General features: G+C 34.7%; 1 protein-coding gene across 2 annotated transcripts in view; it reads left to right on the forward strand.

Annotated features, from left to right (window-relative positions):
* Nucleotides 1-13,928, forward strand: part of FBXL2 (F-box and leucine rich repeat protein 2) — a 56,776-nt gene that overhangs the window by 19,857 nt on the left and 22,991 nt on the right. The window contains exons 3-9 of one of the 2 annotated variants that reach the window (XM_032181559.1): nt 4,606-4,660; nt 6,165-6,239; nt 9,708-9,802; nt 12,886-12,954; nt 13,041-13,136; nt 13,471-13,597; nt 13,794-13,868. In XM_032181559.1, the coding sequence (XP_032037450.1) occupies nt 4,606-4,660; nt 6,165-6,239; nt 9,708-9,802; nt 12,886-12,954; nt 13,041-13,136; nt 13,471-13,597; nt 13,794-13,868 (592 nt within the window). Of the gene's footprint in view, nt 1-4,605; nt 4,661-6,164; nt 6,240-9,707; nt 9,803-12,885; nt 12,955-13,021; nt 13,137-13,470; nt 13,598-13,793; nt 13,869-13,928 lie in introns of those variants that run through there. The other variant, XM_032181560.1, reaches the window with a different exon arrangement.

Raw genomic sequence — 13,928 nt, forward strand, 5'->3', positions numbered from 1 at the left:
ACTTCGACATCATTCTTTGTGTGCAACAGCACTGTGAATTGAAAAGAAGTGAAAAATAAAAGTTTTGAAATAGCATTCCATTCTTAAAGCAGTTTTAAAAATCTTATTTTATTGCTAAGTGTCTTTAGAAATTATCAGGCATTTCTGTCATACTTGGCAGATACCAACATTGAGTTTGCCAAGCCAAAAATTCCAGGAAGTCACAGTACAGTATGTATGTATGCATTACTGTATGTATTTTGTTACCTGCTTGTAATCAGGCCATGTAGTATTGTATCAAAATACTTAAAAACGAGTAATTATCAAGGTGCTACTGCGAAAGCTTGTTCCTTATGTGATTAGGTTGGCAAGGGCCTTAGAAAGATGAGAGAGGCAGTTTGACTCTTGCATGGTTTTGTTTCTTATTCTGTAGGTGATGCTCCGTGCAGTGTTGGGGTTCTGAGAAATAGCTGTTTCTTTCTGTGGTTCCACAGAGAGGGAAACAAAATAATAGAAGTGACATCACTTATTTCTGTGTTTTGAAAAACACGTCTGTTCATAGCACAAGGGAGTAATGAACTCTGTATGGAAATGGAAATATATGGAAGAATACAAGAAAACTCAGCCTCCTATTCAATATGCACTGGAAAAACTCACTATATGTATGTTTGATAGAAAATTGAGAGAGAGAAATATAACCAACAGTTGTGTTTTAGTGGGGAAAAAAGTGGTTGGACGATATCAATCTGGGGTTAAACAATCAGTTCTACCAACCCAAATTACGTGAATTTACTCAGGCATTTGACTTTAACATTTGAACTTTTGATTAAGAAGTAGCACTGTACAGTACATTGGTTCATGTTAAAAGGATTCAGAGTTGCTTAACAGTTGTTGCAGCAACTGGCAGGTAGACCAAACAGCATTTTTTTTTTCTTTTTGTTTTCTATTCCATGTTATGGAAATGACATTTTTAAGAAGTCTCTGGAGATAAGAGTTCTAGATGACTCTAAAAGAAATGCAGTGGTAAATTACTGCGAAGACAAACCACTCCCAAGGACATCTGAATGACATATTAAATGAAGGGACATTCAAACAAGATAAATTTTACATTTTACAAGATGAATTTTTACATGGATTAGGGAAGGTCACACAAAGAGCTGTAGCCTGGGATGTTTCATCCCTGAAGGGGATGTTGGAGTGAAATGTGTAAGATCCTGTAAGTATCTTGTCTGTTGCTGTATCAAAAAGGCTGTTAAAGTCCCCGGCTGTGTGCAGCTTTGTTGGTACTAATAAGGTTTTTAACACTTCATGTGCTTCTGATGTGTACATTTGCAGAAACATACTGGGAAAGAAGAATGTGCACTGAAGATGAGATTTAAAGAGCTAAAGTAAAAAGAATTAAAGATGACATAAGTGGCTTTAAAACTATGTGAGAAGGAAGTACTAACTGCTAAAGCACTCTTGAATTTGGTGAAGAAAAGTAGAGGAAAGCATGAAGCTGAAAGTCAGATGTTCACCTTGGAAATAAGGCAAATATTATAACAGCATGATTAACCAGTGGAACAAACTACCAGAGAAGGTGGTGACTTTCCACCCCTTGAAGGCTTTCGAATCAAGAATAGATCATTTTCTGGAATTTAGGCTTTAGCCAAATAGTAGTTTACCTTAAAGGAGTTGAGGAACTGTGAGCTTGTACAACTCTGTGCCTTTGGCATGACACTCGTGCGTACTGCTGGTACTGTTAACATTGAAAGAACTCCAAGACCAAGCTCATGAGGCATATGTATGTCCAGACTGGTGTGTGCCTAGGGACAAGAAGTTTTGATGAACTCTCATTATTAGTAAGCAGATTGTCCTTCTCGGGCTCAGTACAGGCTAACTAAGGAAAAATTGATAGCCTGGGATACAGGAAGTTAGAACAGATTATTAGTAAACATTACTGTGGTTCTATAAATTTCCAGTTTCCCTGTACTAAATTGTGCCAAAGACCTAAGTGGAAATTAATCCTGTGGCCAGCTGCATTAACTTCCATCTATGTAGTTATGGTCATAGAGGACAGATGTGCTATACAACCATCATCTGGCCTACATGGTAATCTTTTCCACTTTTTAAAATTACAAGTGCTTGCTGACATAGTCCCTTTGCCAAAGTGCCAGACAATGTCAGAGTTGCCATCTCTTTCTCTATTCTTTGACTGGGTTTTAAAGCCTTAAAACCTTAGTCTTGTGTCTTGCTGGCTATTTTCCCTGACTGATAAGGATTTGCTAGTAGTTCTGTGGGGCTGCAAGTAGAGAAGCTGTTGTCTTTAGCGGTTTGCCCATAATACTGTACTATAGAGAGTAAACAAATAGAAGACCATGGAAAAAACAGTTCCAAGCAAGTTGGCAAAATAACTTTTAGCAATTGTAAAATAATTTACTGGTACCTATGATAATATTTAATTGAGTAATTATTCTGATTTTGGTCTGTTAGAATGCATCCTAATCTCATTTTAAGTTATCTATTTTCATGGAGACAGCTTGAGCTGCCTTTCAAGACAGTTCCTTTGTTAGAACAAAACTGGAAATCTAAAAACATCATGGATGTTTTCACTTATTAAAATAGTTTTCCTTTTAACATAAAATAACCACTTTCAGTTTTTGACTTCTTAAAAAGTCTCTTCATACAGAATGGAGCAAAAATAAATATGTCTGTTCTGCATTTGGTTTTAATTCTTTTCAGCGGAAATCATACATTAACATAAATCTCGTAACAGTAACAAACAGTCAAACATGAAGAGAGACTGCTAGACAACTCAGTAGTTGGAATATAGAAAATAGCTTTTCTTCAACGTCTTGAATTCCTTCTGTTATTTCTTACTTTCAGTGGAACTGGATGAATCACTTCCAAAGCATGTCCTATGCTTCATTTAGGCAAGAATATTGTGTCATGAAATAGTTTGTCACCATCCTTCATGTCTTCATTAGAAATAATTTAGAAACATGTCTTTTATGCTTTGGCTTCTGCAAATCTAAGATAAACCTGTGATTCCCCTCATACATCATTATTACAAGGAATCTTCTACAAGCCAGGTGGCTTTTACAGCTCTCCAGTGTTATATCCCCTTCCTCACCTTCTGCTGCTCCCCTCTTGGGAAGGGAGGAAAGGTGACTACAGAGAGGGTTCAAGGCAGGTCACTGGGATAAATGCTGCTCTTTAAAGAGAGAGCGCTTTCTTTACTCACCTGTGTTCAGCAAGATTGTTGGACTGTTCATGCAGTGTGCAGTTTGTGTGTAAAGCACTGCTAAGTTTCTTAAGGGGGGCAACAGACCTTAGAATGGATGTTCAAATGACAAAATAGATGCTATCAAAATGAATGTTATCTGCATTGTTTTGTAAATTGTCTGTTTGCCTTTTGAGATAATTTTTTTTGAGAAATATATTATTGTACAGTGAAAAAAAGTATTTTCATATGTTGATGAAATATTGGAAAAATAATAACTGTTCAAAACTAATAACTAATAGATCGTACAAAATATCCAGAAGGGCCTTAATGTTTAATAAGTACGTCCATTAACTTCCATTGCATTACTGTTACCACGGCTAAAAACCACAGCCCTTAGGATTTAGGCATCCATTTAGAGCTCTAGCTTCAGGTTTCCACTTAGAAAATAGTAATCAGAATTTTACATATAAAATTCAACATCTCTTTCCAGTTAAGTTTGCTCCTTAGTGCCAAAAATGCCATGTTACACACAATATTATTATCACTGTTCATTGTTTGGATAACTGAAAAGGTTCATTGGTGAGAGGTGATACTTTATAAATGAACTGCAGGAACATCTTTCATGTATTTCATATCTTTAACTGTTTGTAGTAGAAACTGATTTGGGAATGGGATCTATATTTTATGCTTAAGTTAATATATTTTATTCCCTGAGAATTTTCTTTGAATTGGTTTCATTGTTGTTTTTAAATGGTATTTAGCAAAATTAATTTTGACAGTGAAAAATTTAGTTTAGAAAACTACAAAAAGTCGCCATCCTTGAAGAATTGTTACAGTGATCTGAATTGTAATGCTAAATTTTGAAGTGTAATTGTTTCTTTTAGAGCAAATTCAAAAAAAAGATGCTGACTGTGATAGACTTGGTAGTCATTGTGATGCCCCTTTAGAAATACGGGTTATCATGCTTTGTGTTTGTACTTATTTTCTCAAATTTGGATTTATCTGTATGTTATTTCCCATTTCTTACACTTCACCAGTCTCTAAAATCTTCACATATATTTGTGTAAGTTATTTCTTTAATAGCATCGCAATTAAAGGTTTACAAACCAGTTTCTCTGAATTAAAAATAATAATATTTAAAAAATTGTTATTCATACACAAATGGGTAATGAGGAGGGAGAGTTGTAAAATAGATTATCTGTAGCAGCACCTGTTTCCTACTATGCAGGAGTTGACTATCTTAAGAAGATGGCCATGGTATTACTCACTAAGCAAAATAATTTAGTGAAACACTTGTATTTAATTTAGCTTGCTTGTTGTGTTACTGTTTATCTTTCCATAGAACTACAGAACAGTGAATTCAGATGTTAGTCTGAACTCGTAATAAAATATTTTAATTTTTATTCTTTCATTTTTTCTAGAATTTTTTCTTTCTTGGACATAGTTACTTTGTGTCGATGTGCACAGGTTTCCAAGGTATGTATTTCTGTTGTGCTTCTTTTTGTTGTTGTTCTTTGGAAAGCTTTCACTTAATTACTTGCAAATCATGGGCTTTAAGGCAATCTCCTTCCTGTCTAAAATAGGAAGAAAAAAAAATCAAATATAGCCTTATTGTTCATTAAAACAAATAAACAGTGGGTCCACAATTGCATTCAGATTCATAGTTGCCATGTTAGAATTCTGTTTAAAGGCTATAGAAAAGATACCCAGATATCTTTTCTATAGATACTTTCTATAGATACTCTATATCTGGAGAAAGGATTAAGCCCATTTTAGCATAATGGCATTTGCTTTTTATAAAGCATGCGGCCATATAACACTATTTTTCAAACGCATATTCTGCTTAAAATTCCATGTAGTTCAGTTAATGTGCACCATGTGTCTAAGAAGTTCATCCATCATTAGCTTGTCAAGCACAAATTATGTTAAATAAATGGACTACTAGTAGAGGAAAAAGGCACACAGAAGATAATAGAGAAAGCATGCAAAGTAAGCTTTTATGTTTAACTAGTCTTTTTTTTTAAATTAAAATGAAAAATATTCTGGTCCTACATGAAGCGTGTACAATGAGACGTATTCTTATACAACATGAATTAACTTTCTAATTTCATGCTTTTCTCCATTTTTATTTTTTTTTTTTTTGTTTCCTTGTTTTATTATATAATTGTGTAACTGTTTCATTTCTATACCCGTACCATTCTGGTCCACAACTTCAATAAGTTTTTTGAGCTAACTAACATCAGGCTTTGTTAGAACTTTCAGGTAGTCTTGAATACATCAGAAGAAAACCAAGGTGATAAAACAATCAAAATTTTTTCTCTCAAAGCTGCCTCTTGTTGGTTGTATGTGATTTTCTTTCAGTTTTTCTAAGTATATATTTTTTTCTCTCACTCTTTACTTTGTTCTAATTTAAAAAACTGTCGTCTGTTACGTCGATAGTAGTGGACAGATTCTCTATATGTTACTCAGCACATGGAAAGGCCTGATTCTAACAGTGGAAAGTCAGCAGTTTTCTGAAAGGCTTCTGTTTCTGTTCATCTCAGAATAGTAACTAATGAGGCTGAGGAACTGTGGTTTTATTGGAAGGACTCTCAAGTGCAGTCACTTCTCTCCATATACATCTAGCAAGAATAACTTACTAGACAAATTTACAAAAGCTCTTTTTAAAAATTGACCATTGAATACTGCTATGTTCATATATTTTATTTAATTTCTTCCTCAAATGCATGTTTTATGGGCATAAGACAAATCTCTGAAGTGTAATCCTTTTAGATCTGTGTTTAATTTCCACAAATGCCCTGGTTTTAACCAGTTAATGTTTTAGGATTGGTAATATCTACAATTACATTCGTTTTTTAAAAACTGCTACCTAAAAACGTCTATTTTACTGTATTTCAGAGTTTGTTGTATTTGAATTTCTGAGACAAAAATGAAGGGAGCAGGCAGTGGAGGTATATAATCTCTTATTTGTTTTCTGCAGGCGTGGAATGTTCTAGCTCTGGATGGAAGCAATTGGCAAAGAATAGACCTTTTTAACTTTCAGACAGATATAGAGGTTAGTGTCTTTGTTTATTTCATTCCTATGGTGATGTTTAAGTGCATAGCCCGTTTTGAGTATTCTATAGGCTGTTCTTGAGTTCTCACATTTTAAAGGTTAAAGTTCAAAATACTAAAACAGAGAAGGAGCATGTAGAAAGATGGCACTATATTTGACTTTTTTACACCGGATGAGTTTTAGAGTTCTGGTTGTTGGCAGTGTGTCAGCTAATTTGCAAATATTATATACATACAAGGCTCTATAAATTAAGAACTGATCATTTCCAGAAAACAAAGATGTAAACGGTGCCTCTCGATTGAGATGCTGAGTCACTTTCACAACCTAGAGGAATTTTTGTTGCTTGTCTCTGTGAGAGTGCCATCTAGTGCTGAATGCTCCCTGGACACTTGGCCCCAGAACTTGGAGACTGAAACAACAAAATGCTAACCAACTCTTCTTACTGCTGGCTTGGCCTGGATTTGATTTGCTGTATATATTATTACCACTTTATGAACATTTGTTTCCTAGGGCTTTAATCTTGCCTGAGATGCATGTACATGTAGATTAAAGTCTTTTTCAGCATATAACAAAAGGATTACGGCAGTCTTATGTTTCATAAGAAAAAATGTATTAATGCTATCATAGATGTGTATAACAGAATAAAATTTGATGTTGGAAAGTGAAGACAAAAATCCATAGGAAAATACAAGTCCTTAATTGTAACTGAACTAGTTTATAATTTGTGTTTGATAATATAAATTAAATTTAGAATACAATAACTAATTTGCTTCTGGATTTTATGTTAAGCGTTTTAGTTGCATGAATAAAATCCAGATGGGGATCATTTGGTATATTTTGCCAACTGTGGTTCAAACTGTTCCTTAAGCTTTACAGCAACATAGAGTAAATTTTCTCACTGTTCTCTTAAAATTTTAATGCCAACTCCTCTGCTATACTGATGTCAAATACAAGAATCTTGTGGAGGTAGGAAAAAGATTTTGGCATCTTCAAATATCTCAATGTGTCTAAGAAGTCTTGGAGGTCTAATTTCATTTTTTCACTTGCCTCTAAAAAAGCTGGTGTCTCTCATTTGCTAAAAAAATAATAAACAAACCCTACCAGATCTGTGGCCATTCTCTTGATCAGCCTTTTTTGTGTCTGAAACTTTTCTGTTATTTAGGAACAGTGTTGGGGTTTTACATTTTTGCAGAGTTTGTCTTATGTTGTTCCTAGTGGTGTTGCCCTTTCAGACATATTTGTAGTCTGGTGTTAATGAGAATGAATGAAATTAAGCTATGGTCCTCTTTTTCTATAAGGAGATACTGTGATTTTGAGCAATTCAGTTACTTCAGTGTATTACATTTAAGTACTTTTGTAATATATATGTGTTAAATTTATTCCTAAGTGCAAGTTAAATGAACGAGTGCTACAGAAATCAGTTCTGGATGAGAAATGTGTTCACATTCAGTGTCTAACAGCTTGTTTTTTCCTTAAACTGTTTTAGTATTTTTTTTTCTGTCTAGATTTAAGACAGGTAAAAGCTGCTAATTGTTATTTGGCAACTTTTTGCTCAGATCAATATTGCATTATCTGGTGATATTGCACATAACATCAAGGGGTACTTGATCTGAGACTATCAGATAATGGAAAACCAGTTTTGTTACGAAATTTTTCCTATTCAAGACCTTATATGATACTGAATAAACTGAGAAAAAAGTACATGCTATAAAGGAAAAATGTTCTTCTCTAATGCAAAGATGTGTGAAGATCTTGAAGTGTGCCTTAGAATTTGTTGGTATGTGGCACCAAGCATAAGCTGGGATAGTCTGAAGAACAGGATTTTGAGTGACACTGAATTATTCAAACAGCTAAATACATTTGAATGCACTTATGTTGTCTTTTTGAATATGCTGGTTTGGTGTTTTTTTAACATGCTTAAAGTAATAAATGGGTATGGAAAATGTATCTTATTATTTGTTTCATTATTTTCTTTGAATAATACATTAGGTTTTGGCTTTTTTCCCCTATGTAGATTGAATCTGCATTATATGTAATTCATTGAGAAGACTTTATTCTTACAGTAAAGGTATTTAGCCTCTGCTGGGAAATAATTCAAAGTGATAAGAAAGCTCTAAAAAGTATGTCATTTCATGAAGTGTATAGTTGCCTTCAGTTTGTTTTGAAGTAAAAATATTTGAGATAGGAGATTATCTGTTATTCACAGACTAACAAATAAGCTCTGATATTTTCACATAGTTTTAGCTGGGACTTTAACAGGTGAACAACAAATTCCAAGAAATGTTTTATTGTTTCAGTAAAATTGCTGCCATTGCATACAGAGAGGAAATTTAAAAATGCACTGCCCTGTAATTTATGAGTATTTATATATATTTATATAATATATATATATATATTATATCTCTCTATATTATAATCTATATATATTTAGAATAAAAGAGAGAAGAAAATAAAAGGTGCAGTTAGGTATATATTTGTCCTATTTGTTAGAAGATCAGTGTTGATTTCTTTTACTTTGTCTTCCTAAAATTAGACACAATGTGATGAGTAGTCAGTTGTTGCAGTGTTTACCTGTTTTTTGATATATTATTCTGTTTTTACTATGAAGAAATAAAATAAAAGTATTTATATCGTAGTTGAAATAACATTTTTCATAATGCTAGCTTGGAGCACTAGAAGTACTATTCTGTTCTGCTTACTCCTTTCAGAGAGTAAATGCTCTGCTTTCAGGGTGTAAATGAATAGCATTTTGTAACGATCACAAGGTTAAATGGGAAGTTTTGTTTGTAAACTGTACTCCAACTTTTGACAAATAATGAGGTATAATGTCAGTAAGTTCCATAGTCTGAGAAATCCTTGGGCATTTCCAGGTGTTAGGAACAGACTCCCAAATATATCTGACTTTGAAGACTGGGAGGTAGGCTCTTGTAAGTCTTCTGGAGTTGAAGTGGCTGCTCCCACCAAGTGTCCAATACCTTCCTGTTTCAGAAGTAACCATCCCTATAGCAGGGACTGTAAAATAGGATTTACAAGGGGCTATAGTTGAGATTAAAATACTAGCCTAAGCACGCCTTCAGGGATAATTTAAAGTTGTATGCTGTAGTAATAACTGTAGTCCTTGAGGAGCAGGATGCCTTCTGTTCTGCCTCTGGGTAGTTCTTCAGATTGCCTGGCAAATCTGACAGATCCTAAGATCATTTTAGCAATTTTAATGGATAGGGTTTTGCCAGACAAAAATCGGGCCACGTATCATAGACTGAAAAAAGGAAGAGAGATCTAAAAATTGAATTGAGCAGAACTTGTTTCATCAGGTAACCCGTTTTTCCTTAAAGTAGGAAAAGAAATTCAATGAGGTATGGTTCTGGTAGGATTTAACTGAGACTGATTTTCAGTCCTGGCATTTTTAATTTGGTTAGAATGTTATGTCAGAATAAAACTCAACAAAATCTTCCTTTTATTTGGTTTAAGGGTCGTGTTGTGGAAAATATATCGAAAAGGTGTGGTGGGTTCCTGAGACAACTCAGTCTGAGAGGATGTCTTGGTGTTGGAGACTCCTCTTTAAAGTAAGTAAAGTCCTAGATTGAGACATCACTTACTTCCTAGTATCCAGACCAAAAGCAATTATTGTTACATTTGTTTGGGTTTCTAAGTACTGTCTAATGAACAAAATGGGATGCTTAAGTACCTTAGCAATGACCAAATGAGCCATCAGTTGAGATCAAAATATAGCTACTTTTTTTTTTTTTTTTTTCTCTCAACTTTCAAACATTTAAAATGTTTTCATACTTGTACTTTAAGTATAATTTCATCAAGATTGTCAGTTTATAGTTAATCTTTTTGTTTGGACAAGAGATGACCCTAGCAAGGGGATGAATAGTAAAGACTGATGCAGTTCAGTGTCTACAGAATTGGGAAAGGTGTGAGATTCTCCTCTTGCTGTAATGTAGGAGCAAACAGGCAACAGGAGCATCTCAGGAGTCTTTTAGCAGAGTCCTTTAAGATATGTATAAATTGAAATGTGCAACTTGTTCCTGCAAGATACATTGAATCCCTGTAAACTTTTGTTATATGCAAATGGATTAATCCAGATTCCTCTGTTGATGTTTCTTTCCTTATTTAAACCCAAAGATCTTAACCTGCAGCTGAAGGGTCCCTACATGACAAATACTACAGGGCTCAAAGCGTGTTCGGAGACAGGCTCAGAATATAACTTGCAGTCATTACACTTTGCTTGACTGTCAGAGCAGAGTGGGCTAGATAATGTTCAGTCTGACCTAGATACAAGCGCAAAGATTTTTGTTCAGCAGTGGGCATTAGGTTAGTGTCTCATGACCTTTAGCTCTTCCTAAGATTTACAAGCAAGTCTCATTCATTTAATTTGTCTCCAGAATAAATTAATGAGCATTTTTGATGTGTAATACAAGCAAGTCTCATTCATTTAATTTGTCTCCAGAATAAATTAATGAGCATTTTTGATGTGTAATCGACTTTCATGAGTAAAAGCCAGAGCATGTTTTTTCCCTTAGAGTTTTAAGGCTTAAAAACAAACAACAACAACAACAACAAAAAACAACAACAACAACAAAAAAAAAAACTAGAAATTTGGTTAAAAACAAAAATAGAAATGTTAAGCTATTCTAAATTATTTGTTTTTATTTTTTCTTACTCTTTCCAGATTTTTGTGGGTGTTGCTAGAGAGCCCTTTTAAAAAATTTAAAATAAAATAATAATAATCCACATAAATCCTCCAAGCTCAACGAGCATTTGTGCATATGGTCCCTGTGTGTTCTCAGTAGTGGAAGTCAGGGCTGAAATTGGAGGAGTTGGGGAAGGCAGGCACTGAGAGACGTGGGAACTAAGAAGGTAGCTGGGAAGGAAATATGGGTGTTGGAGGAAAGAGGACAGGTAGGCAACAGTTTTCCTCCTGATTAATTCAGTTTTTGTATCACTCTATGCTCATGACTGCTGGTTCAGAACACTAAGGCTAGGGGACTGCAGTGAGGGTTGTGGGCCAGAACCAAAAAATTCAAATGGGTTCAGGTATTAGTGGTGTGGTGAGAGGAGGAAGATGGCAGGATTTACAATATTAGTGAATAATGATATATTTAGTAAAGAGATATTTTTGTAGTTGTTCAGTATGTAGCATGTGTAGATTGATGCAAATAAGAAAATGGACAGGGTTGGCTGAGACCAGCTATTGTACTGCTAGCCGTACACATAGTGCATCCATAATACTAACTAGTGCAGATGGTAGTGTCCTGAGAAACTTTAGGAAAGATGATGCTTACCCCTGAAATGTAATCAGATGATACTGGGAATTACCAATGAATGATAAAGCTGTGAACTTAAGACTTTCAAAACAGTAATATGAGAAATGGCTTTAATTTTGGGGGGTATTGTTTCTGAAAGCAACTTTACCTATCAGGAGTTTTGCACTGATCCATTAGTTTTGGGCTGGTACTAATTTCTCATTTTATCCTTCCTCTACATCCCCTTTAGTTTAAAAAAAAGGCAGTCATCAAAGTAGGTATATTGGCTATATAAGTACTGAATGTTTGTGGCTCTGTCAGGACATGCCCCACAGTTGAATCTCAAAGTCTGTTTACTGTTCCTGCAAATTATTACAGAGTGTAGCGTCTTTCCAAGTGATTTGAAAAAGTCTCGATTATAAATCTCACTCCACTACGTGAATTTTGGAATAGCTGTTTTGAGAATTCACGTGGAAACTATCACCAGTATAACTGCTTGCTGTTGTTTTTTTTTCTTTCCCATTGTTTTCAATCCACACTGGAGAGCCAGGAAGTTGTTGCCCGCTGAGTGTGTAGTCGGATCTGCTAACCAGGGCAAGCCTCCAGACAAAACTGTTTTGTGTGTTTCCTCCATCACTGCCAATAAAATCCATGCAGTTGGAGGAAACATGGGCATAAAAACGGTGCTCTGAAATGCAGTGCAGCTGTAAATATTGCTCTTTAGAGATGAAAAGGAAGTTGATACATTTCTTCTGGGTAATTAGTATAATGATATATACAGGCTTTAAGTGGTGTAATAGCTCCAATCATCTTTAGTGTACATACCCAGTAGTGCATACAGATGCATTTTAATTTTTAACATCATAAATAACCAATTTGCAATTCCCAGGGCTTTCCCGTAGTAGTCCAGGCGACTTAAAGCCCAATTCTGTGTTGTGCAGGATACATTCCTGCATTTTCATTTGATGTGGGAGTCAGCTCCTTAATAAGACCTACAGAAATTTCAGTAACAAGGTATATGAAAACTCTCCCCAGAAGCTTAAGTATGCTTAGTATTTAACTGATGTGATATTTCAACCCTTGTGTTCATTCCCTTAATGATTTTAGTTATGGCATTTGAAGCAAATCAGTTCTGTTCAATGACAGAAATAAGCACCTTGCTCAAGCAGTATTTGAGAGAGGAAGAGCACTTGGTTTTAGAGTTACTCAAGACAGAACTTGCAATAGCAAAATGAAAAAGCAGCCGCTGAACCAGATGTTTTACTCTATGGGTTGAAGAGCAAGCTTTTTCCCTGAGATGGAATTCATTAGGGGACAGAGTGCGCTCGACTAAATTATAACAGTAATTCAGTCACTAGGCATAACAGTAATTCTCTAGCTTTTTGTTGCTGTTTTAGGACCTTTGCACAGAACTGTAGAAACATCGAACACTTAAATCTAAATGGGTGCACAAAAATCACTGACAGGTAAGTCAAAGAGTTTTTTTGTTTGTTGGTGGAATTTGGAAGAAGAAGTAGCTGAAGGTATTTTTAGTGTGTCTGCTGTTTTGCAGTACATGTTACAGTCTTAGCAGATTCTGTTCCAAGCTGAAACATCTGGATCTGACATCTTGTGTAGCCATCACAAACAGCGCTTTGAAAGGTTTAAGGTAAGAAGATTTAGTGTTTTGTATTAAAGAAAATAATTGAAAGAGCTGTTCAATATATAATAAAGTTGTTTTTTGTTTTTTTTTAAAAAAAAAAACAACACAGTGCTGAGCCTTAATATTGTGCATCAGCACTGACTGTATCTTGTATCTAGCACTTCTTGGGTGTGGACAATAATGTTTGTGTGTGGTCTTTTCTCATGACTTTTCTGTAGAGGCCTGGCACAGTCCACTGGCTATCATTAACTTCTAACAGTGGTGTTTTAATTTGGGTTTCCCACTGTTATGACTATTTGAAGGCTGGATTTAACTTTATGTATTTTTTTAATTCTCCCAGTGAGGGTTGCAGAAATCTGGAACATTTGAATCTTTCCTGGTGTGATCAGATTACAAAGGATGGTATTGAAGCACTGGTGAAAGGGTGTAGTGGACTAAAAGCACTATTTCTTAGAGGTTGCACACAGGTACATAACTGCTTGGGTGATCCTTTAGAAATACATTTTTTCTTTTGGCTTTTTGAAATCTTCATGAATTAAAAAATATTGGTTTTTGTTACAATCTTTTGTTCAATATTACAAGATGTGTGCACTCCTTTGTCTAGTTTGGTTTGCTTTTAATTTCTTGTTTCTTTTCCTATGTCCAATTTAATTGCTAATACAGTTAGAAGATGAAGCACTGAAACACATTCAAAATCACTGTCATGAACTTTCAATCCTGAATTTGCAATCCTGCACAGTAAGTATTTGAAACTTTAAAAGATATATTATCTAAAAATCTAAACCATTTTCAAATGCT

This window comes from Aythya fuligula, chromosome 2, assembly GCF_009819795.1.
Source record: "Aythya fuligula isolate bAytFul2 chromosome 2, bAytFul2.pri, whole genome shotgun sequence".
NCBI classification, from domain to species: Eukaryota; Metazoa; Chordata; class Aves; order Anseriformes; family Anatidae; genus Aythya; species Aythya fuligula.